The 26,857-nt window shown below is 38.9% G+C and overlaps 1 protein-coding gene across 1 annotated transcript in view; it reads left to right on the top strand.

Moving 5' to 3' along the window:
* The window catches only part of PHLPP1 (PH domain and leucine rich repeat protein phosphatase 1), a 291,137-nt gene that overhangs the window by 243,409 nt on the left and 20,871 nt on the right, over positions 1–26,857 (top strand). Inside the window, 5 exon segments of the mRNA XM_036761120.1 lie at positions 3,997–4,197; positions 8,264–8,426; positions 22,076–22,118; positions 22,121–22,156; positions 22,159–22,204. Coding sequence (XP_036617015.1) covers positions 3,997–4,197; positions 8,264–8,426; positions 22,076–22,118; positions 22,121–22,156; positions 22,159–22,204 — 489 coding nt within the window.

The following is a 26,857-nucleotide window of genomic DNA, read 5'->3' as shown; positions in this document are numbered from 1 at the left end:
TTATGGATTCCTCTTCCACCCAAGGAGTCTAGTCCTATGATGTTTTAGAGTGCTTCAAATTTAGGAGAAAAACAAAGGTTTTTTTATTTGGTTCTTGGTTGTTCTTGAGTCTTGGTTTTTAGTTGGTGTGGTTTGTATAAGCCCGATAGTCAGTAGCATGGGAGCTTAAAGAGAGTCGTGTGACCAGTCTTCAGGAAGAGAGGGATGTTGGGATTAATTTCATTCCTCTTTTCTGCCACAGCACACTCTATTAATTTCCCATGGTTTTTTAGGGTCTGTGTAGCCTTTTCAAGCTTTCTTATGTTATCTGAATAAATGTTTCACTAGTAGAATTATTCTTTTTTGGGAGGGCTACTGTTTCCCTAAATGTGGTTATGATATAGTGAAAAGAGTACTAGATTTGGAGTCAGAGGGCTCAAATTCAAATCTTACCTCTCCACGTTTTACTCCCTTCTCTTTATATGGCCTCAGACATCATTTTCTCTTGCTGGACCTCAGGTCCCTTCTGATGGGTTGGAATGGATTTCTGTGGTCCCTTCTCATTCTGAATCCTATAGTGCTATAAGTTATGTGAGAATAGTTAAATCAGTGGGTTATTGCCTTGTGATCCCCTAATTTGAAGCTTTCCGTTTCCCTAGCAATATAAAGATGGCATGAACAAACACACTTTTACCTTTCGTCTGCAGTCATCATAGACGTCCCTCACTCTGCCTTCTCAAAAGAGACTCTGCTCCCTCCTTCCATGTAAGACGTAGTCGAGGAGTTCAGGCTCTTTGAAGACATCAGCCAAAAAGGTCAAAGTTAGTTTTGGAAGAGAGGAGAGACCCAGGTTCAAGAATCTAGACAGAGGATCCGTGTGTTTCTAATCCTTGTAAAAAGAATATTTCCCATTCCCGCAAACCAGCAATGTGAGGTCAGAAGTGAAGCCTAAAGAAAATAGGCTCCTGCCCCGTCCTGCCCTTTTCTTGGAATGCTTTGGTACTTGACTGTTTCAAACTTGTGGACAGCGGGGACTTTCTGAGGAGATTCCAGTAGATCCTGGGTTTTCTTCCCTTCTTTTCTTAGACTCTTATGAGCATCAGAAGAATGGCTCTCTACTACTTTATACCCTCTATCTTTTCAATGACCCTGTCGCTCTTAGGATCCCAGATACTTTGATTTTTAACTTTATGTAAGTAGCCATATATTCTGATCCACAATATAGACTTTAACTTTACTTTGGAACTGGGATCCTGAAAAGGAATCCTGGGCAAAATTTGAAAATTTCACATCCCGTTGTTTCAAAATTGTACTCTTCTGTGTCTTAGCGTCCACTGGAGGCTTTGAGCCTTTACCATGAACTTATCATAAAATAAATATTTATGTGCCATGAAGAGTGGAATTAAAAAATAGCTTTCGTCGTGTATTCCCAATGTGTGTTTTGCCTGAGGCTGCTGCCTGTTTTCTCTGATTCTGTCCTTACCTCTCTCTGCTTTTAAGTGTCCCCCTTTTTCATTAGTTGACCAAAGAAGTATTAGAATAACTTTAAATTTGATCTTTTTTTTCAATCTATCAGGAAACAAAATGGCAGCCAACAAATTTTCAAATTGATGTGTCTTCTCTAAATATTAAACTATTTCAGTGAAAATATGCATAGAGGCTTCTGATTGTAGTAAGTGAATAGCAGAATTGTTATATCCCTTATCATCTTGTTGTAGGATAATCTAATACCTACTCTTTATTATCACCAAAAAGAATGCTTTATTCAAAAGAAGCAGTTATTTCTCATTCATAACTCAGAACTTCAGTTCCAGTCTTTGGAAGGTTAAATGGAAGGATGGATAGGTGAAATGGTCTCTTATACTGAGTAACTTTTAATTTAAACATTCAACTTAAATTAAGATTTATTCCAGCAAATAGCTTCTATAGCAAGTTATAGTAGAACCTCAAGTAACTGGAATGTTTCGTAAATGGAACTTAATCATTTTCACTAATAGTTGAGGAAATACAACATAGAAAATAATAATAATAATAATCTTTTTTATTTTTTTATTTTTTTTTTATTTTTAGTTTACAACACATGGTTCTACATAATTTTTGAGTTCCAGATTTTCTCTCCTCCCTCCCCCCTCCCTCCCCAAGACGGCACGGAATCTCATGTAACTACCATGTATAACTTCACATTAAATTAATTTATACACTAGTCAAGTTGTGGAGAAGAATTATGACCAATGGAATGAATCATGAGAAAGAAGAAACAGAACCAAAAAAAAAAAAATAACCCAAAAACAAAAACAAAAGAGAAGAAAAAAAGGCAAGCATGAAGAGTGCCTCAATCTGCATCCAAACTTCATAGTTCTTTCTCTGGATGTAGATAGCGTTCTCCATCGTGAGTCCTTTGGAGTTGTCCTTAATAATAGTAATCTTTAATGGCAACTTCCTTAAAAACTCATAAGATGGGTTGTTTTTGCATGGAGATGGATCTTTCAAGCTAAAAAGTAATTTTATTGTCTGTCTTTCCCTAATCCTCCTTTCAGAATAGAACATTAATTGAGAATACTTAGTTGAAAATATGGAAAAGATAGGAGTTTCTAAATGTTTGTACTTGTAAACTTAAGTTAGTATTTTTACCAGATTCTTGCAACATTGAAATGTATACATTTATATATTTTTAAAAGCATTATATATACCTGATAGTCAGGCAAATGACAACATTTACAACCATAGGCAGATGTTAGAATTTAGTTCAGCATGCTTTTTTAGAAATAAGTATGTGGCTGTGCTCCCTTGATACCAGCAGGGAGTGAGGAGTGGAGTGCAGAGGGAGGCTACTTGCTACAATTTGGCTTTAAACTGTTCTTTTGGAATGGAAATTTAATTCATACAGGTTTAATGCCCAATAGCTATCAGAAAAAAAACATGAAATCTTTTTAATGCGTGGTACTTTGCTACTAAACCTTTAATAGTACCCCACTGCCTTTCAAATAAAGCTTGATTTTTTTTGTCTTAATATTCATATTAATATTATAATCCAGCACCACCCACCTCTCCAGCCTTGTCTCAAATTTTCCCATATAGAAAAATCATGTGAAGGTCTTTAAACTCACTCCACACTCTCTTGCATCCCTGCTTTTGCCTGTGCATGTAATGAAATGCTCCTCTCCCTTTGCCTCTCCAAGTCTCTAAAAGATAAAATGCTATCAATACTATTGATATAGCTCAAACAGCAACCAGTTCCACCAAGCTATTCCTATACCTGAACTCCCTTCTCAGAGCACTTGGTTTTATTGCTCTCTTGTGTCCTTCACCGTCTACTTTATACTATATTGATTTGCTTGTATGTGAGTGTTTCAGCTTCCTTAGGAGATTATAAGATCCTTTTGGGCAAGGACAGGGTCCTTTGTCTTTTTCCAGCTGGCACAATGCCTTGTAAATGGGAGGTCCCCAATCAATGAGGAGGAGCAACAAGAACAGTAATTCACCTTTAACACAGTGTTTTTTGGTTTGCAGAAAACTTTACTCTTAAGAAACCTGTGACGTAGCAAACATAAATATTAGTATCTTGGTTTTGCAGGTATAGAAACTGACATTCAAGTAAGATGAATGACTTGCTCGGGGTCACATAGCTGATATCAGAATGGAACTCAGGGCCACAGATGAATGAATCACCTTCGTGACTGTAGTTAACCCAGGAAAATATTTTTTTAAAGTGACTTAAAAAGTTTTTTCTTTGGTTAGAAATCTTCAGAGAGCCATTTTAAAATGCATACAGTATAGCTTCAATTCTTCTTGTCAGTATTACCGTCTTCCCCATTTGGGACTTTTTCTCTTGAGAAAATGATGGTTACTTGAAGGTTTGGATTATCTGAGTGTTAGACCAAAAAATGTTGACAGTGAGAAGAGACTGTAGAAATCATATAGTTTAGCCCCTCCCTTTGCTAGAATGAGATTAAATAACCTGGAGAGGTGATGTGTATTGCTGATTAACACAGAAATTTCTATATTCTGATTTTGCAGCTTGAGGTTCCTAAATGCGTCTGCCAACAAGCTGGAAACCATTCCTCCAGCCACGCTTTCAGAAGAGACAAGCAGTATCTTGCAGGAGCTGTACTTGACCAACAACCACCTCACTGACAAATGTGTGCCCTTGTTAATAGGACACCCTCACTTGAAGATTCTACATATGGCCTATAATCGGCTTCAGAGTTTTCCAGCAAGGTAGGAGAAGTCCTTTAAATTTCACCTTTAATTATACTTTTAAAAATATAGTCAATCCTGCAGAGTAGAAATTAGAGAAATCAAAGATGTATGAGCAAAAAGACAAAAACCCCAACTATGTTTCTGTCCTCTAATGGTTAAGTTCGATTAGCACCTTTGCTAATATAGTGACTTTATGCAAGTCATGTGATAATGCTCCTCCTCTAAGAGGGTTGATCGAAGCATAATTAGATCTCAACACTAACATACTGAAGTTTTGAGGAGGGAGTTCTCATGCCAGAATTTCTCCACATTGCTGAAAACACATCTTGAACTTCCTCCCCAAAAAACAACCAACCAACCAACCAATAACAGATCTGTTTATCTGATCACATTCTGCTTTTGTTTATTTTTATTAGCTGAATCCATTAACATCCTTCTTACTATTATTCCACTTTGAGAATGAGACTATAAATCAGGGACATAAAGACTATCATATAGCTGCTACTTTATTCACAAAGGCATAGTATGGTGTCTAATTCATTCATAGAAATGACCTTATTTGTCACAATTCAAATAATTTGTGATTGCTACCAGAACTACAGCTTTTATATTTATGACTCTCTTGTATTTAAATGCAGCAGTCCTGTATGAATGGTTTTACTCTGGTCTTCTTATTTTGATATACTCATTAAACAAGTTTGGACCTTGCACACACCACATATCAAATAAATATCCTTTGGGTCTTAACATATTGTACTGTATTAATTGCAGCATTTAAATTATGCCAAAATTAAAATTGTTCCTGGGCTTCTGTGTTCTACTGCTATTGAAGATACTCTATCAATTTTAAGCTTGAGTTACATGTTATATCATTTTTCATGGTATTGCCAACCATTAAAGTATTGGTGCCCATGACACTTTTTTTTCCACAATTTCCTTACTGTAGCAACAATCTTGCTAGCAGCTGCTGTGGCTGTGTAAAACCAACAACAACCAGCACACAGAGGGCCGCCAACACAGGTTCTTTTGATCCGCTTTACTAAGGAAAGTAACTTAAAGGGGTTAACAGTCTTACTTTAATCCAACATACAAATATCATTCACTTAGCTCAGGAGGAAAAGCCAGCACCCTGAACTTCAGAGCAAATACAAACAAATTACAAACATACACAATATAAACAGACCAAATCACAATTTATGGTTACCGAGAAAGCATCAACATCTGAGTTCACAAGCCAGGGGGCTCTTAAAGCGGCTGCCCAGAGTCCCATGCCACTCTCCCAGTGACTGAGAGCCCCAAGGGAAGACCCCAATCTCTTGAGTTTATATATTCTGTAAAGGGCATCACAACATGCTACCAACCTACCTGACCTAAAAGTGTCACAAACATGCATCTTAAACATAGCTTAGGCTTTCCCTTGAGGCAAGGAGGTCATCAAAGACTCCTGATTTAATCAAAGAAACAAAGGCCAGACTCTTCAAGGGCACTTGATTAAATAAGTGCTAAAAGAGAAAACAGTAAAAGAAAGTCCCACCTTAATTACTAATATACTTACTCATCTAATAGAAGTACTATGTTAAGCTAAAATCATAAGATCATACATTCATGGGATAAGAGACATGAAAGGATCATGGCATCATCCAGTCCATCCTTCTGCCTTCACACTAGTGAATTTCTAAGCCATTCAGGACAAATGCACATCTGGTCTCTGGTGAAGATCTCCAGTATTAGAGGCTTAACCCACTCAGTAGCCTCATTTCTTCAGGAATCTGCAGTTTCATCATTCATTCTCCTTCTAGCGGTTCTGATTGCAGCACTTCTACAACTTGGACTTCACAGGTTGGTCTTGCTGAAAAAAGTTATGACCTGGTGGCCATTCTCTGGTGATGAACTTATTCTGAACTTACCTAGGCTGGTCCTCAGATGGCAAATCCTGTTGGATCCATACCCAGAGTCTTTCTAGCTTGTTTAGGTCCTGCACAAACTAACCTAGAGTCACAATTGACCACAGATAAGCCTAGAGAAGTGTTGCTTTAACATGTTATTCGTATTAGAATTACCCTAACTGAAGGAATTCTTCCTTGAGTCCCAACTGGGATTTCTTATGCTTTAAGCCCACTTTCACTTGTTTTGTCTTCCCTCAAAGGTGAAAAATACCTGGGGTATCATCTTTCATATTAAGAAAAAAAAACTTTTATAAACTATTTGTCTAAAAACATTTCTACTTAATATACTTTTAAATCTTTGGTCAAATAGCCTAATTCTTTAGCTTTTCTTCTCACTGGACCTATATTCTATGACCTTTATAATTTTTGTTATTCTTTCTGAATCCCTTAATATGTATGTTTATATACTCTACTAAGGGTTTTATAATACAGAGTGTAGTAGGATTTCCGAGCCCTTACATCAAGCATATATTCTCTTTAATATATCCTAGTATCAGGATGGCTTCATTCACTTAAGAGGATCTGGATTATCTTGGTACAATCTGTGTCCCTATGCAGTTAGTAATGTGAATTTCCTTAGGAGAAATGTTAGGTGACCAGTGACATATTAGCTTCCAGAAATAGTTAAATAACTTTATATTTGGAGTGGAAGGGAGAAAGATATGGTGGTAGCAAGAAGACAATTAGAAATTTTTCTGCTCTTTTAATTACTTAGTACATTGTAAGAAATCAAATAAATGTGAATAAGCAAAAGCTTTAAATTAATTAACATAAATAACTGTAATTATTGGGGAACTTGGAATGGGGAATACAGAGCTGGCTTTGAAGTTAGGAAGGCCTGAATTCAGGTCCTTCCACTGACACATATTGACTGTGTGACTCAGGGAAAGTCACTTAACCTCCTTGTACTCTGGGCAATTCTTTAAGACCACAAGTTGCAGAGAAGGTGCCGACTTACATTAGCAGAGGGAGTTTTCTTCCTTCTCCCCACATTATTGGGAAATGTAGAGGGAGTGAGGGAAAAAGTGGGAGAACAGTGTTAGGGGAAGATGAGTTTCTTCACTTGGGGTTTTCAGGAGTGAATGTCAAGTGGACCCTACTTTGGAGCTACCTGCAACAGTACAAAATATTGGTAGATAGGATGGAATAATGTCTGAATAAAAAAAGATTAAGATATTAAGAATAACTTCTCAGTTATCCAAGCTAGAGACCTGGAACATGATCAGTTTTTGTGTAAAAGTATCAGCTGTCTCTTGAAGCCTTTCATCCAAAGACTGCCCTGCACAAGCCATGAGGCAGAGGTACTAACCATACAGGCTCCCCAGATGCTCCATATCCCACCTCCAACCCTTACTACCGTTTGCACTTAACCTCACTTAACCTCTCTCTGTGCCTCAGTTCCCTCATCTGTAAAATGAAGGAGTTAGATTTAATAACTTCTAAGGTCTTCCAGCTCTAAAGATGATCTCTGATCTGTGTTCCAATCTGTCTTGGAGAAATCCATTTCACAAGAGGCTTTGAAGAGCAAGAAAGCCTTTAATGACATATTTGTAAAGTATTTTGCACAGAATCAGGCATGTATTAGGCACTATATAAAATGCTTACTCCCTTCCCTCCCCTTTAAGCGTATTCCCCCATTTCTTCTCTTCCTTGAGATGGCTGAGAAATCACACTTTGAGCTGGAGTCTTTCAGATAATCGAGATGAGCTAATGTTGGTTTGATCCACTGCTGAGGGGTTTTCCTGGAAGTCAAAGTTCAGCACTGAAGCAAATAAATGTGCTTGCTACCTTGAGAGATATTTCTAGTCTGACCTTTAATAAATACATGCTAAAAGCACTTTGCAAATGTTAAAGCACCATATAAATGCTAGTTATTATTATCAAACATAACTATATAAAATATAAATACAAATATATATTTTTAAAAATATTAGCAATGGCAAGGGAAAACTATAGAGGAAAACTTCAGTTTTATTATTTTGTAATCCTTTGCATTATAAAATAGCCTTTAAAAAGTTAATAAATTAGTCCAGTTCTTTTTTTATTCTCAATAGTAATGTTATTTTTTCAGACAAATTGAATTATAATTGTTATACGATCTCTCCCTTACCCCATCCCCATGATTTTCACCTTTATAGTAAAATGGCCAAACTGGAGGAGCTGGAGGAAATTGATATCAGTGGGAACAAATTGAAAGCCATTCCAACCACTATCATGAATTGTAGGCGGATGCATACTGTGATTGCTCACTCTAACTGTATTGAAGTCTTCCCTGAAGTCATGCAGCTAACAGAAATCAAGGTATGTTTTCTGGTCCCTTAAATGATAGATTTCAGGTAATGAAAAATGAATTTGTTTCTTCATCCATTTGTATATTTGAAATTTTGCTTCTCTGATTTACTTTGAATGAAGAATGCCTGTATCCATTGGTCTCTGTGGTTGTAGGTAATATAGAAAGAACACTGGATTAAAAGTTGGGAGAACCAGTTTAAATTCTGGCTCTTCTGTTAACTAGCTTTATGATGTTGGGGAAATTATATAACCAGATGTCTTAATTTCTCTGTTTGCAAACTGGGATTATAGATGACTTCTATGGGAATGCAATGCCTGGCACATAGGAAGCTCTTAATGAAGGCTTGTTAAAGTGAATGTAATTAGCTACTTTTAGGGTTGTTATAAAAATCAAGTATGGTGGTAGAAGACAGGAAAGTGCTTTAAAAAAGCCAGAAGTATAAACCATTCTAAGGGAGATCCTCAGTCACAGAACGACAGAGAGCACAAATAGAGGAGAAGCAGTAAACACTTAGAGAGCTGGTTTTGATTCCCAAGTTCATGTGACCTTAGGAAAATGCCTCACCTCTCAGGGCTTTGTTTTTCTTCTTTGTCTTTAAAATAAGACACTTGTCCTAGATGATAATCTCCATGTCCCTGCCAGCTATGAAATCTACTCTTATTCCCTTTTTAACTTATCTATATTAAAATTCCTACTTCAGAAGCTTCTGCTACATCTGAACCTCAAAATAATAGGGTTACCTTATTTGTCCAGTAGCAGCAAAAACTTTTTAATCACCTAGCATGTATAGGATCCTGTGCAGAGGATTCGTGGAGGATTTTTAGACTTTCAAAGTTCTTTCCCATCTGTACTTATATCTTTAGAACAACCTTGTAAGTTTTGTAGGGCAAGTATTGTGATCATTCCTCTCTTCTAGAAGAGGAGAGTGAGGCACTGACAGATTCAGCGACTTCACCTGAGATCTTTTCCTGGCAAAGGAATGAAACTCTATTTCATAGAATCATAGGACTTAGAGCTGATAGAGACCTCTAAGGACATCTAGTTGGACTCCCTCCCACCCCCATTCCATTTTACTGATGGAGAAACTGAGACCCAGAGGAATTGTCACTGGTTCAAGGAAATAAGAGAGAGAGCTGTGATTCAAACACGGATCCCTTAAATCCAAATCCATTTCTTTCCGAAACTTTTATATTTTTCTGGAAGTGATTTAATTTCATTTTATTTAATTTTAAAATATATATTGTTTTTACATCTCCATTATTTCCAGGTATATCCTTCTCCCCTTCCTAGCCAGTGAGCTATCCTTATAACAAAGATTTAAATAAGAAAGATGGGGAAAAGCCAGATAGACACAGTCAGCATATCAGTCCCATCAGATAGCATATGCAGTTATCTTCCCCAATAGTCCCCCAACCTCTGCAAAGAGGGAAGGGAGTTTCAATTTCTCAACACTTCTCTAGACTGGCAGTGACTTTTTAAAGCCTATTTATTATCTGTTTCAAGAATATCCCCATTCAATTATGTAATATTTGTTCCACAATGTGTGATTTCTTACGAGGGAGATTTTCCCCGTAAAAGGATCTATAGGTAGAGCTTAGTAACACTGACTTTTAAAATATATATCATTACTGCATTTGTATAAAGTTTCTTATGAAACTTTAAAAATTCACTTTCAGCAGCTACAAAGTAACCACCCAATTACAAGCCTTTGACAGGAACAACTGTGCTTGGCTGATACTTGGCAAAGCCCAGGAAACTGAGGCTTGCAACAAATGGTTTTCCCTCTCTGACACAGGAAGGAGGCTGACAACTAAGCTTTCCAGGGGTTCTCCAGCTGTCCATCATTCCACCTAGTTGTTGAACTCTGTATCTTAGAGTGATTGTTACACTGGTATTTATGGGCTGCCTAAGGGGACACCAAACACAGAAAAGAAAAGGAAGTTTTGAGATTAACCTGTTTTTGGACAATGTTACCTTGGCTGACCTTTAACATCATAGCTACAGTTGCTTTTTGTTTATATTTAATAAATAAAGGCTATTTATTTTTTAAAAAAAAGTACTTAGAAAAATACTTCCAGTAAACATTTATAGTTTTTCTGGACATGACTGTATCTGGAAAAACTTGAAGCCTGGCTGTTTGTGAATGAGGGTCCCCTTGCTTTCCCCTATGTACACATCTCTCCCCAGCCTCTTGTTCTCACTGTATCCCCTGGCTTTTCCATTGTGTGCTTTCTGTTTTTCCTAAGTTCATTTTAAATCATACTTCCGATGGCCGTAGATGCAGAGCTGGAAGAAACCTAAAAAGTCATCTAGTCCCAGCTCTTTGCTTTGTAGATGATAAAGTGACTAATTGAATTGAGGGCTTTAAAAAAAAGAAAAGGTTTAAATTGGTATTGTAATAACTGTTCTTTTAACCTGAAGGTGCTTTCAAAGTAACATGTACAAGCACGTTTATTTAGACCATCCAAAGAGAAATTATTTGCAGAAAGTAGTTCCTGAGTTTCAGGGCGTTCCTTGTCAAGTAGTAAATATGCTGTGAAACATTGCATTGTAAACTGTGCTCTAAAAGCCTGTTTTTTTGTTTGTTTTGTAAGAAAAATTGATCCTAAGTTGAGATATAACAACCTTGATTAAATTATTGCTGTTAGAAACCCCAGATTTCGGTCAGGTAACTCCTTCAGGAAGTGTTGGAAAATATGGTGCAACAGTCATGCAGGATGATAGTAAACAAGATTTAATTTGGCCATTTCAATTACAGAAGGTTAGATGAGGTTATGAAAATGTTTAGATAAACAAGGATGTAATGCCATTTTTAGTATCTCTCTAAACCATTCTTAGCCATCAAGATGAAGAAAAAAGGTGAATTTTTTATAGCTTTGTTATTAGCAAGACTCTAAAAGCTATGACTGGGAAAAGGAAAGAGAATAAGCATTTATTAAGTGCCTTGTTGTTCAGTTGTGTCTGACTCTTCTGATCCCATTTGGGGTTTTCTCTTTGCTAAGATACTGGAGTGGTGTGTCATTTGCTTCTCCATTTTATTTTACAGATGAGGAAACTGAGGCAAACAGGGTTAAGTGACTTGCCCAAGGTCACATAGCTAGGAAGTATCTGAGGGCACATTTGAACTCAGGTCTTCCTAACTCCAGACCCAGCATTTCTATCTCTCTATCCACTGCACCACCTACCTGCCATTATGGTATAAGGAAAGGTCCCCTAACTCAAATCTCCATACTCGATGTGATCTTTATTTTTAAAAAGACAAACATGAAAAACCAGCCCCATATTCATATGACCCTAAACAACAACTTATCCACCTCCTTTCAAATGAGCAAAATGCAGCCTAACGATTTTAATACATCCAGTGACTGATCCCCCTAAAAGTGATGACCAAGCATGAATTTATTGATTATGATTAAGGGCAAGGTAGTAGAAACTGTCATTGGCAGAAAATGAAAATAAAAAAGGAACATGCTTTCAAAACTTTCCAAATGAACTGTAATCTTGAGGTCAGTGGAACCTTTGGGTTCCTTAGCCCAGTCTAGCTCACCTCTTCTCAAATTGCCGTGGCAATTCATCCCTTACTTCCTCCCTCCATTGGCCCTCGAAGACCAGCACAGCCATAGTCCTCAGAATAGAGTTGGCTCACCTCTCTGCCCAGGTCCTTCTGGAAAGTCCTGAATGCAAGGGCACTCCCTGCATCACAATTAGACCTCAGTCAGTTACGCTAGGAAAGGGAGAACTGGCCTCGGTATAAACTTGTGCTGAAGAGTTGTCCTGATGTTGGTTTTGTTCGGGAATTGCACTTAGCAGATGAGTAGCCATGGATAACAGAACTGCGCCAAGGTCTATGCTTTAAAAAAAGAAATAGTCACCAATGGCCACCTGGCAGCTGTGCCTTTTGAACTGCTGCTTTTCCAGCAGCATTCAGTACCAAGATCCCGATTACTGCTGCCAGAATACTAACATGTCCTAGTCCTGCTTGGGTTGTAAATGTAGTTTAAGCAACTGAAAGAAATGTGTGGCATATGTAGTGGACAGACTCCCCTAGTTAAATTTAAAGAGCACATTAGTAACTTCTCTTTCAAAATAGTGTCTCTGGCTTTATTACTTAATTACAGGATTCCGTAGTACTACTTAAAATGTTCAAGCTCCTCCCAAGAAATCCCAGTTCTGATTCTTCTGTTATTCTAAGCTACTCCCTTGTTCTCTGTAAGAGAGCAGACTCGTCTTGGGGAGCGGGGAGGGCCCGAGTTCAGAATCTGGGGGTGGAGCCAGGGAAGAGAGGATAGAGTTCTCTACTCAGCCTGCCCTTCCCTCTTGGGAACAGTGGCTGGAGGAAGCTGAAGGTCATTTAGAACTGAGCACCTTTTGTTTTTCTCTGCTGTAGGATGAAACAGGAGCTCGCAGTCATAAACACACAGACAAAAGACATGGAAAAATGGGCTGGTTGGGAAAAGGTGCTAATTCATGGGAAATAGGGTGATGGAGGGGGTTGGGGAAGTTTCCCTGATGAGGGCTATAGAGCAGTCAAGGTGTCAGTTTCACCAAAGACTTAGCTCAGTCAGTAACAATAACAACACACCAACTTCACATTTCTTAAACTCTTGAAGGTCATAATGCGCCTGTGAGGTTGTTACCCTGATTTGCAGATGAGAAACTGAGGGCTCTGAAGAGTTGAATACCTGGCCACATTTGCCTAACTAGTAACTGCCTGAGGTTGGATTAATATCGAGATCCATAGACTCTTAAGTCCAGCTCTGCTGGACATCTGCTTCCCACTTCCTTTGTAAAGTTAATTCATTTCAATATAGCTTATACAGGTATTTACCTCTCAGGTGCTTGCCGTGTGTGAGGCATTTTGCAACAGGAATGAAAAATGAGGGCTCTGACCTTAAGGAACTTAGTCTGATGAGGTACTTAATTTAGTGGGGAATCATAACACCTTTACAAATCAATCTTATGCTGGACAATGTGATAGGGACAAATGAGAGACACAGAGTGTTTGAGCTGTGCCTTAAAGGAAAAAAGTTCCAGAGACAGATGTACAGATAGTCATTTCCACTGAAGATGCTGTTCCAAATGAATTGAATGCCACAGACATTAATCTCCTAAGATGTGCAAAGCGCTGTGGTTGGTCAGTGCTGGTAATGCAGATGAAGTGAAGCAGTCCTAACCTCCAAATCTATGTTCTACCTGAAGGATTATAAAAATCTCCTTGTCACCCAAATCCTTATAGGAGGAAATTGGAGAATAACTAATAGTCAAGTTTATTTGAATTTATAGTGTGCAAAATGAAATAGAAATATACCCCCAGCTTGTAACAAGGGGTTAGAATATTGAACTTAGAGCCAGAAAGACTTGGATTTAAGTATCACTTCTGATGCTTACTAATTAATTCTGTCACTATAGTCAAGTCACTCTCAACATATCTGTAATTAAAAAGGACAGTAATACCTGTGAGAAGGCACGTGGCATATTGAATAGAGAGCTATCCTCATAGTCAGGAAGAACTGGGCATAAGCCCTGCCTCGGGCACATACTTGCTCTATGACCTTGGTCCAAGCAAATAACCTTAATTCCCCTGGAAACTTCCTAAGACTAGAAGTTGATGGACGGTTGCCAGTTTGCACTGAAGGGAGAGAGCATTTTCCCCACTGGGTAGCTAATGAAATCATAGATCTTAGACAAATTTAATAGGTGAAGTAACTGCCTTACAAGGCTGTTGGGAGGCTCCAATGAGATAATGCAAACATTTTGCCAAATGGAAAGCACTAACTCTGTGTCAGAGGCAGTGTGATGTAGTAGCTAGAATGCTGGCCTCCAAGGACCCAGGAAGGCCAGCCTCCAGTCCCACCTCTGACACCTGCTAATTGTGGAACCCTGAGCAGATCGTTGAACTTGTCGGTACTCAGGCAGTTCTCTAAATTGTACAGTGCACTTGCTAGTCTGCATTGGTGGTGGGAAAGAGTTTCCTCACCAGGCATTCCTTACCTCTGTGAAAGTTTAGGTCCAGTCCAAAAAAGAAAATTACTTGCAGAAGAAGCAGGATGCAGTGGGGAAGTAGCTTGGCTCTGGCTAATCTGTAGCCACTGTTCTCCCTGCCTCTTCATAGGAAGACTTTAAAAGCAAAGATCTTGAGCTGCATTCTTGTCTCCCCAATCTAATCTGTGATTAAAATGATTGTTTAAAAGTCTTACGGATTTCCTGCATGTCATGTGCTAAATGTGATTAAAAATAGTTGTGGTAGATGGCACTAATTGATTCAACATACTTGAAGTTATGGACCTACAAACTCAGTATGTATGTTTTGTAAAATAGGACCTTTTTGAACTAAAATTCCTAAATTACAAGGGAGTTCAGGTAAGTAAATCTCATCCTGAGAAATTATGTCCATAACTCAGTTTATAAAGTAGATGTGTTGTAGAAAGATGGCATGTGAATAGAGTTTTTAAAAAGCAAGTCATTTTTAGCTTACTGGGTGAGCTCACTATCTGAAAGAATCCTAAAGTTGGTCCTTTTATAGTGAGAAATCCTGTTAATCAGCAGCTTCCATTTGATTACACAATAGCAAAAAATTTTTGCTCCCGTTGTCTTTAATTGGAGCATGACTTTAAAGTCTAGTTGAAGAGAACAAGGTAAAGGAAATGTAAATGTGGTTTTATAAACAAGCAAATGTCTTCATCATAACGTTCTTTATGTTCAGGCAGATTAAGATTAATTTGTATTTTTAATAATTATACAGGAGTATTAACAGAAATAGTACTTGACCCTTTTTGCCTTGTGAATGAATGACTCATTGCCATCTCAATATGAGTCAACAGTGTGATATGACAGAAAAGCTAATATTGTGTTAAGCATCATTGAAAGAGACATGGTTCCAGCCAAGGGAGATGACAGTCCCGCTGTAACTAGTAAGACCATATTTGAATCACTGTGTTCGGTTCTGAGCACCCCATGTTAGGTTGTGCTAAAGTGTGTCCCAAGAAGGGGGAGCCAGAGTAGAGTGGTGAAGGGCCTCAGGCTCATGCCACATGAGGATTAGTTGAAGCAATTGGTGACATTTAGCCTGGAGAAGAGAAGACTTGGGGGGAATGTTGATAATTGTTGTTGTCATTTGTGTCTGACCCTTTGTGACCCCATTTTTGAGTTTTCTTGGCAAAGATAACTGAAGTGGTTTGCCTTTTTCTTCTCTAGCTCATTTTACAGTTGAGGAAACTGAGGCAAACAGGGTTAAGGGACTAGCCCAGAATCACAAACCCTGTCATACAGCTAGTTGAGTGTCTGAGACTGGATTTGAATTCATGAAGATGAGTCTTCCTGATTCCAAGCCCAGTGCTCTATCCACTGCGCCACCCAGCTGCCCAATGTAATAATTACCTGCATATATTTGAGGACTGTCATGTGCAACAGGGAGGGGGTTTGATCTTTTCTACTTGTCTGTAGAAGGCAGAACTAATAAACAAAAGGTAGAAATTACAGAGAGATAAATACAGAGTTTATGGAAGGAAAGACTTTGTAACAGAGCTGTCTAAAATTGGAATGAGTTTCATAAAGAGGTGATGGCTTCCCCTCTGCAGGACTCTTCTAAACAAAGGTGGAAAGGTCACCTGTCAGCTACCTTGACTTCTTGGCCTGTGCGCGTGTGTGTGTATATGTGTGTACCGACATACATGTATATATACGGACGCCCAGATATATACACACGTGTGCATCCTCCTTCAAACACTTACCTCCCAGTGTATCACTTGCTCATTTCCCATGAGCAATTCCTCCACCCCTTTTCAGCTACTCACAGAGATAGTCATGTTCTCCATTTGCCATCACCACAATGTTCTACTTCCATGGTATGAACTTGGAAATTACCTTATCTGATCACAGTCTGTCATCATTCCTCCTCTCCTCCTGCCTTTCTACCATAAATCCTGTTCTTTGTCCATCCTTTACCTTCTCAGTTCTTGCCCAGGCCTCACTCCTGTCCTGGCTATATGCTCGTCCCTTCCGGTCTTGACCTCCTAGGAACTAGTGTGTGCGCTGCTCTGTCCTCGGTCTTGCCCTGCCAAGCCTCAGCTCAGCACTCCTACTATCTGCTGGCCTTTCCTTCTATTCCTGTGCTGCTGAATAAAGCTGAAGAAAATCACAAGCTAGGCTGACCACACCCTCCACTTCTCCCTCTCACCCCCATCCAGTCTGTTGCTGAGGCCTATTGGTTTATTTTATCTTTGAAACGTTTCAGGAGTGGACTGTTGCCGAAGCCTGCTAGTCCTGGCTCCCTGCATCGATTCTTCGACTCCATTCCATCCTTCCCTCTGCTCTCGAGTTAATCTCCTAAGTATAGGGTCTGACCATGTCGCCCCAACCCCCCATACTCAAATCAGCTTCCATTTGGCTTTTAAAGCTCTTATTAGCTTGCAACTGCCCCCTCCCCCTATCTTTCCAGCCTAGAATTCTCTCCTTCCTCATCTCTGCCTTCTTGCTTCCTTCTTCAGGAAGCCTTTCCCATTCCCCCTTAATTCTAGTGCCTTCCCTCTGTTGATTATTTCACACTCGTCCAGTTTTTCGTTTAATTTGTACACGGCTGATTTTATGTTGTTTCTCCTATTAGACTGTGAGCTCCTTGAGAGGAGGGACTGTCTTGTGCCTTTCTTTGTATCTCCAGCACCTAGCATAGTGCCAGGCACATGTAGACACTTAATATTTATTAACTGACTGATTGACCTCCTTAGTCTGACTCCAAAGCCACACAGATCACATCACTCTCTTCACCACTGCACTTAAGTCTCTTCTCACATTCCTCCCCCTCTAAAAAAATGTAGCTCTAAGCTGCCCTCCCTAGGAGGCAAAGAGAAAGCTAGGTCATGCATTGGATAGAGAGAGTGCTGAGCCTCGGAGTCAGGAAGACTTGAGTTCAAATTCAGCCTTACACTTTTTAGCTTCATGACCCTGGACAAGTCACAACCTCTGCCTCAGTTTCCTCAGTTGTAAAATGGGAATAGTAGTAGCACCTAACTTTCAAATGAGATATTTGTAAAGCTCTTCGCACGGTTTCTCGCGTGCAGTAACATGATACAAATGCTTATTATATTATTAGCCAGAGGATCTGAGTTTAAGTCTCGAGTCAGCTGCTTACTAAGTCTATGACACGGGCCAAATCACTTTTTCTCTCTGGCCCCAGTTTCCTTTCCTATAAAATTAGTTAGATTAGATCAACATTTTGAGGTCCATTCTGACACTTAATCTGTGACCCTATGACCTGTCTTTCCAGTTCTACTTTATGTTCCTACCCTCCATGCATTCTGTGCTTCCATTCACATTGGACTGTTCCCTGTTCCCAGAGCTTGTATTCATGCTGACCAACCCCTGCGCTTGGAACGTGTGCCTTTCTCATTTCTGCCTTTCAGATTTCCCCTAGATGCCCTTCCTTTTCTATGTTGACTATTTACTTGTTACCTTTTGCTAAAAGCAAGGTTTCCTTGGAGGGAAAAAAATCCTATGGGGACTTGTTTCTTCTAAATTCAAAGTAAAAATTAACAACCTTTAGCCCAAAGAGGAAAAAAATTTATTCTGTCTGAATCACAGCTTGGTTGTGGAGAATGAGGAGTGCCCCTAACAGTGGAAGGAAAAAAATGCAGTGAGAAGGTAAATTAGGGATGACAGTTAATGCCATACATGAGCCACTGTGACGTGGATAACCATGTATAAACCAAAGGGAGAATTAAGGAGGTTTAAAAATTTCAGATGATATTTCCAGCGTGATTAAGCCCTAGGCAGATACATAGAACCCTAAAGAGTAGGCAACCTGCTGTGACAGTTTTGGAGTGAGAGTGGTGTGTGTTGGGGGGGATGGGAGTGAGTGTGTGTAGAAGAAACTATCCTATAGACAAAAGATTAGTAACACTAGAAAAACATATTAGAACAAAGTGAATGTGGCAGCTTGTATGGTGAGGTTTTAAGTGATACATTCTACACAGCCGTTACTTTGAAATATTCTGCTCTCGTGCATTGGTAGCTCAAGTTCATGTTCATTAATACAGTGCCATTATCTAAACATGTGAAGTGTTAGCAGGGGTGAGTTTTGATCTGAACCGAGAATCATTTCACAACCACGAATAATCTTACTTTGTGGGGGTTGGGTTATTTTGTTTTGGCATTCATGCCAGAAGTTTTGTTTTATAGAAAGTTAATTATTGGCAGAAGATCCCAGGGTGGGGTTGCAGCTTGTTATTGGGCAGGGCTGGGGGGGAGGGAAGACAGGTTTTCTTTGCTAGCCAAGATTCATCCAATTCAGCATTAGAGACTTCCTAAACCATGTTTCTTTTTTAAACTGTTTCTATTTAAAGACATCTCAATACAATGAAGCAGTGTTATGCAATGGAAAGAAGGCTGGGTCAGAAGTAGAAAACCAGAGTGTGATTCTCAGTGCGGCCATTTACTAGTTGTGTGACCTGGGTTAAGTCATTCCAGCTCTCCGGCCTCGGTTTCCTCATTAAGGGATGGGCTAGATGACCTCTGTGATTCCAAGCAGCTCTAAATCTAGGATCTTATAGTTCTAAGTATCATAGACAGAAATAATAACAGGGTACTTATCTTGCTGAAAGTAGTCTCTGGAAACTGTCACTATCAGTCACAGGTAGTTATTTACTGAGCCCATATGTGCCAGTACTGTTGGACACAGGGAAAAAAATCTACCACTAACAAACTGGGTGACTTTAGGCAAGTCCCTTAACCTATCCAGTGCTCAGTTTTCTTCATTTGTGAAATGAGAGTTTAGCTCCAAAACTGATTCTGAGTGCAGAACAGTGCCTCTGTCTTTGATCAGGTAGCTTTGAGCCCCTATATCCAGAGAGGTGCCTGAGTCTCTGTGTAATTTGCTAATGGAATGAACAGAGTTCCCTTGAAAATGTACAAAAGTGGTAGGAATAATAAGAATTCACATCAGTCTAGGACTTTATACGTTGCAAAGTACTGTTTTCAGGAGTTCTATGATAGATGGTGCCAAGAATATCATCCTGATTTTTGCCAATGAAGAAACTAAGAAGCAGAAGGGCCTTACCTGGAGTAAATGTTTGAACTGATTTTAAGTACAACCCTTGGCTGCCTACCAGCTAAATTTTGTGTTTACTGAAATGGCTTCATTCCCAGAAAAGGTATTTTCATAACTTTCCCAGAACAACCTTTGAGCTTCTCGGAGGGTTTTTTCTTAATGTTAATTGATTTTCTTTTAATGCCAGAGGGAGGATTTTTAGGGTTTTTCTCCTCTGTAGATGCGTATGTGTGTGTGCACATGCACGCGCGCGCGCGCACACACACACACAACACTTCATTGTCAGTACTTTCAACTATTTCATTTTAATATCTTTTATCACTTTACTCCTGTGGCCTCCAAATTATTTCTGATGACCATTTGTTACAACCAAGCTAACCAAAATCATCTGTGCTTTCTTGGTCATTATAATTTCACCAGTTGCAAGAAAGATTATTTAAACCCTCATCTTTTGAACCTTATTTCCTTCATCTGTGGGGAAAAAAATTAGAGACAAGTACTGAAGGATGATGCTCAAGGCAGAGGTGGCACCTCAAAAAGAACTCTCTAGTTGGGCCTATAGAACCAGATTAAAATGTAATTGGGAAATGTTTAACAAACATAAAAATACAACACAGATATGTTAATTTGTGATTTTCTAAGCCAATCTGTGGCCTATAGAGATCTGTTTCTATTTGAGTTTGACATCATGGTCCTATAGTATTATGTTGTAGAACCAAATGAGAAGGTATATAAAGGGCTTTGCAACCTTGAAGCAACCATCTTTTAGGGAGTTGTCCACAATACCACTAGTAACTAGCAAAAGTCAGTACCAAATTCTAACACAGGTCTTTCTAACACCATGTCCAAGATATTTCCCATGATAACATGTTATCTCCATTAGGGGAGATAGCTACACACCACAAACAACTTAATTATATAAAGCACAGTAGTGTCATAGGAAAGGTCCAAACAAAAAATCTATGAAAGTATAGAAGAGTAATTATTTGCACTTGAGGAGCTTAAGGAAGGCTCCTCAGAGGAGATGACATCTGAAATTGGGCCTGTTGTAGTTGTGGTTCCTTATCTGGTGCAATGGATCACTCATAACAACCCCTTTAATAAAACATCCAACAACCTTCAAGAATAATGCAGGCCAGGAAAGTGAAGCAAGTAAAAACTACTGGAAGATTGCTGGGATCCCAGGAACTCTCTACCAGTGTTCAAAACTCCCTCTATTCCCCTTGCCGGAGGGATTCACAGCTAGTTCTCAACCTGGGTACAAAGTTACTCAACTGTCTCAGATCTGCAATGTGTCTTGGATCACAATAATGGTTAGTGTTTTAGGACCATGGAGTTAACTAAAGACTCCTAGTTTTATCCTGGCCCAAGCAGACCTTGAATGACAGGAGAAGGGCTTTCTAGGTATGTGGAATCTGGTGAACAAAAGCATAGGAGTTTATTTTGTAAATAGTAAATGACCAATTTGCTAGAGGATAAGTAGTGAGTGATAAGGCTGAGAAGGGGAATGGGGATGGGGAGGGGGAGGGGGGAGCAGAGCATGGAAAGTCTCGAATGCCAAACTGAGAAATTTACATATTTTTTAAAGCAGTCATCCACCATCACTGTCTTTGGGGCATAAAGGATTATTGATCTTTTATGAATATATCATTGTAATAAAGTGGAAGATATAGTACCCAAAAGTGTTGATTTTCACTTTTGTCCACATTTCCTGTCTGTAATTATATAAGCCTTTTAAAAGGGAATTTTAAAGAAAAGGGTTGTCCATAGCTTTAACTTGCTCTAGATTTCTTAGTAATTTTACATTATTCAGAAACTAATTTTCTCTTAAACCCTTCTTCATTACTACTAACTAAGATGTTCCCCAAGGCCAACCTCATAGAGATAGAGAATGGTGTCTGCTTATTGGGTATCTTTTCAGTTTGGTTTATTTTAGCCTACTTTACATCCTTACTTTCTCTGTCCACCTAGCTGATTTTCCCATTGATGTGATACATTCATACCCTATTCAATATGAGTTCATGTTTCAGTCAGATTTAGTGTCACCCATTAATGGCATGTCCAGATAATGAGTTTATCTCTGTATTCACTGAGCCAGTGATTTAATGTAGCTTTTTGGGAAGCTTGCCTTCTCATTTTATAAATGGTAGTTCCCTCATTTTGAAAGTTTCTTTTAAAGTACAAGTCTTGTATAAGTTGCATTTTGATAGTTTCTTATTTGTACTCACAACCTCTGTGATCAAAAACAGGCTGCAGAGAGTGTGTGGGCAGTAGAGCATCCCTGTCTTCAGAATATTTCTGTTGATATTTAATGAAAGTCAACAACAACCAAAAAATAAGGAATGAAGTGTGTGCAAACATTGTGATTCTGTGATCTGAGGAAAAAGTCCAAAAAAGCATTTACATTGTATTTATTTAATTGCAATTAATTTAAAGGGTGATTTATGTATTTACGGCAGAGCAGTAACAAATTGTCTGATCTTTCCAGATTCAGCCTCTTTTAGTATTGAATGGTCCTACCCTGACCTAATTAGCCAGAAAAGGGTAGGACCTTGTGCCAGAGCTGACCATTTCAAATTCTCCCCCTTTCTTGACTGTTTTCTCTTGTTCCTTCAGTGTGTGGACCTGAGCTGTAATGAGCTAAGTGAAGTCACGTTACCTGAAACCTGCCTTCAAAGCTACAAGAACTAGACCTGACTGAAACCCTCGGCTCGCCCTGGATCACAAAACCCTGGAGCTATTAAAGTAAGTGTAGTTTTCCTGAAACACGTTAATTACAGAATTATCCACAAGGCTATGGGATGTTTAGAGCCCAATAAAAACTACTGGGCTAGACCCCAAGACAGACTATCATCATTGCTCTGTGCCTAAGATTCACTGAGAGCATTTTCAAGAGCAAATTAGAAATCTAGTGGATCTGAAAGATGGCACTTCACAGTGGAAAAGTGGCTATACATATGCAGCCGTCATCGTATGGGCAAGCAGCACTTCCACTCAAGAATGAGCCTAAGATAATTTTTACCACTATCCATTACATAGTAAAACTAAAAGAAATAAAACTACTTTATCTGGTAACCATTTGGCTGCAAATGCCACGCATATCTTTTGGGACAGGAACTGGACCAGTGAATTCTTGAGTATGGGGAACTCACAGGTGAGGAAACTCCCACCAGTACAAGTTGGCACTCTCTCTGCAACTCATATCTTAGAGAGCCCAGAGCTTCCAGGCTTGGGAGCCCAACTATGCTATATGCCTTGCTGCCTTCTGTATCTGTGCCATTAATGTGCTTTAGTTTGGGAAAGACTTGCAAGGTGATATTCTTTCATTTTACTTCTAGTTGAATTATTTTGATTATTCTTAGTGCCAGTTTGGATTCATTTTCTCATAGAGTGAAGAAGACGTTATCTTTGGTACATGTCCAAAGTCTGTTGGCTTATTAAAGAGGAAAGAACACTGACCCTAGGAGTGAGGAGAAATAGGTTCTTTCTCCTACTAATTACTTCTCTAAACTTAAGGAAATCACTTAACTTCTGAGCCTCAGTTTTCTCATCTATAAAATGAGGAAGTTGGATTACACCAGTATTTTTCAAACTGTCTTCCACAGTCCCCTGGGATTCCATGAAGTAGTCTAAGGGATTCTGGGGAGGGAAAAAAAAATTTATAATGTCTGAAAAGAATACACAGTAAGATCCTTCAGCTTGACTTAAAAAGAACAACATTCATTTATATTCTTAATACTTAAAAAGAAAATCTACTCTACATTTTTATATCAATGGCCATTTATGAATAATTGTAAAATCAGAAAAAAATACTAAAAATAAGAGATAAGTATGAACAATCAAGTCTCTGATAAAGCAAACATCCATGGGGATAAAGATTGTGACTGAACTTGTGATTTCATTGGTATGGGAAATTCCCTCTCCCAGGATAGATAGATGCCTGGAGGGCTGCAGAGTTAAATGGCTTGGGGCGGGGGGGGGGGGGGGGTGGGGGGGGGGTGGGGGGGGTCCTCACACAACCAGTATTAGTCCTATGCAGGACTCTACCCAGGTAATCCTGACTTCAAGGTCATCTTGCCATCCACTATGCATGTTTCTCTCTATTCAGGTTTACTTTTGTGGTCCTGAGGTACTCTGTGTAATTTATTACAAAAATAAATTAGTTCTATCATTCTCGTAGAATTACATAGGCATTTGTAGATTGAACACTTAATTTAAAAAAAAAAAACCCAAAATTTTTAAAGTGAAAACACAAAGAATGACAATTCCCATCTTGCTAGGGAGGGGAAAATTGAATTTGTTGTGAAACATCTTATAAAGTGTTGTATTTTATATTATTTCCATTTGTAGTCACTCATCATCATAAATAGCCACATTCTTCTCACTAAGTAAGAAGTAATAATTGGAATAAAGTTGATCTCAAATGTAAATTTAAAATGACCCTTGAATTTTTTTTACTACCATTAGTTCCATTTAAAAAAATGATTGAGATCTTATTACAGAGGTTTTTGCTAAAGTGTTTTTTTTTTTACCTGAAAGACTCCAAATTTCAAAACACTCGAAGAACATCTAACCAGCCAATGTCTTTGATTCATCAGAATCAAAGCCTACTTTACATTTAAATTTGTTTTTGCTTTTTGTACAGACAGCTAATTTGAGGGTACTATGTAACATTTCAGACTTCAGACCATCTCTGTTCTATAGCAATAATGTTGAGATATTTTTTCAGTCACCCAGAATTTACTCTAAAGTTGTTTGGAGTCTTTGCAAATTAACTTTTTGTTAAACACCATTAATTTAATATAATTGATAAAAAAAATTCTGTTTAAAATTGAATCACTTGCATTTTGCCACCAATTCTACAGGATTTCCTCCATCAAAATGGTGGTTTGTTAAAAGTTGATAAGTTAAAAGTATGTTCATATTATAATCAAGACTTAATTGAAAGAGCTTTCCCAAATTCACCTTAACTGTAGTAACATTCCTATGAAGTAGGGAAAGGCAGGTATAATGCCTGTCATCAAAATAGGGAAATTAAAGGCCAGCGAGAGTATGACTTTCCTCTTTAAACATTTGTTTTCACTAATGTCCTATTGATGCTTATTTTTACATTGATGTCATTTCCCAGTAATCTTCCTTCCCAAAAGAACACTCTTCTTTAACAAAAATACAGTTGAGCCAAATAAGCTGTCACACTGATTATGTATGACATCCTGGTTCTCCCTGAAGAGATGGGGTTGTCTCCCTAATCAGTTATCTGGAGTCCGGATAGGACAACACTTTGAGCTGAGTTTGGAAATTTTCAGTGTTTTCCTTTGCACTATTGTGTGTTCCTTAGGTATATTGTTCCCTGAGTTCAGCTTACTTCACTTTGCATTATTTCAAACCAATCTTCCCAAATCTCTGTGAATTCTTCATGTTTATCATTTATCACAGTACAGGGTGTGCCTGAAGTCTGGATACATAGGAAAAATGCATATATTGAAATATTTGGAATATTAACAGACCTTAGCCCCCTTGACTTCTTTTTCTGGGGTATGCTAAAGGAGAAGGTGTACTCAATGAAAATCATAGATGCAACATACTTAATTAAACGCATAAAGAGTGAATGTGCTAAAATTGACAGCAATGTGGAGTTATTGCGTTGAGTTCACGTGCATCTTGGAAAGCGCATCAACATTTGTATCACAAATGATGGAAATCATATTGAAGTTGTTATTTGTTAATATTCCAATTAAAATGTTATTGAAGATTTCATTGATTTCATTTCTTGAAAATATGCATTTTGGGGGCAGCTAGGTGGTGCAGTGAGTAGAGCACCTGCCCTGGAGTCGGGAGGACCTGAGTTCAAATGCGGCCTCAGACACTTGACACATTTATTAGCTGTGTGACCTTGAGCGAGTCACTTAACCCCAATTGCCCTGCCCCCCAAAAAAAAAACAACTAAAAAAGAAAATATGCGTTTTTGCCTATGTGTCCAGACTTTAGGAACACCCTGTACAATAGTGTTCCATTACAGTCATAGACTGTAGTTTGAGCAGTCATTTCCCCAAGATTTTGACTTTACAAGGTTGTACATGATGATCCAGGAATAGGATCTTTTCTATTAGCTCTATGAAAACCTTACTCGATCCTTCTATTCTCGCTATCATCCTATATCTCTTCTACCCTTTGTGGTCAAATTCCTCAAAAAGGCCATCTGCCATACGTGCTTCCATTTTCCTCTCACCATTTTCTTAACCTGTCACCATCCAGCTTACAGTCTTGTTGTTCCATTGAAATTGCTCTCTCCAAAGTTACCAATGAGCTCTTAATTGCCAAATCCAGTGGCCTTTTCTCTGTCTTCATTCTCCTTGACCTCTCTGTGACACTCTTGATCACCTTCTCTCTTCTCTCTTGGTTTTCAGGACATTGTTCTCTCTTGGGTCTCCGCCTTGCTATCTGAGCACTCTTCAGTCTCCTTTGCCAGATCCTTATCCAGATTATGCCCCCTTTAACCATAGGTGTCCTTCAGGGTTCTGCCCTGAGGCCTCTTCTCTTCTCCCTCTATCATACTTAACTTGGTGATCTCATCAATTCCTATGGATTTAATAGCCATCTCTGTGCTGATTCTCAAATCTCCCTTTCCTGCCCCATCTTCTCTGCCGACCTCCACCCTCTCACCTCCAGCTGCCTTTCAGATATCTCAAACTGGATGACCAGTACACATCTGAAACTAAGCATGTCCAAAACAGAGCTCATTGCCTTTTTCCTAAACTCCCCCCACCCTTTTTCCTTCCTTCTCCATCCTGTAGAGGGAACACTATCTTCCCAGTCCCTCCAGCATGCAGTCTAAGAGCTGCCATCACTATCTTTCACTCCTGCCCCCCAGGCCAAGCTGTTGTCAGAGCCTGTCAATTTAACTTCTACTACATTTCTTAACTACACCCCCTTCTCTTCTCTGCAGTCACTCTAATATAGGTCCTCATCATCTCACAACTGGACTGTTTCATAGCTGGTGGGTCTGCCTGCTGTAAGTCTCTCCCCATTCTATTCCAACTTCCATGCAGCCACTAAAGTGATTTTCCTAAAGCTCAGGTCCACCCATGTCACTCTCCCACTCAATAAACTGCAGTGACTTCCTATTGCTTCAAGGATCAAATACAAAATCTTCTGTTTGACCTTCAAAGCCCTTTATAACCTAGCCCACTCCTACCTTTCCAGTCTTCTTACATCTTGCTATCCACCACATTCTCTTCAATCCCATGAAACTGGCCTCCTGGCTATTCCATGAACAAGACTTTCCATCTCTTGGCTCCAGGCATTTTCTCTGGCTGTCCCTCATGTCTGAAATATTTTCCCTCTTCCTCTCTGACTACCCGACCCCCCTGGCTTCCTTTAAGTCCCAACTAAAATTCC

The sequence above is a fragment of the Trichosurus vulpecula genome, chromosome 1, assembly GCF_011100635.1.
Source record: "Trichosurus vulpecula isolate mTriVul1 chromosome 1, mTriVul1.pri, whole genome shotgun sequence".
Classification (NCBI taxonomy): domain Eukaryota; kingdom Metazoa; phylum Chordata; class Mammalia; order Diprotodontia; family Phalangeridae; genus Trichosurus; species Trichosurus vulpecula.
This window is presented reverse-complemented; position numbering and strand designations above follow the sequence as displayed.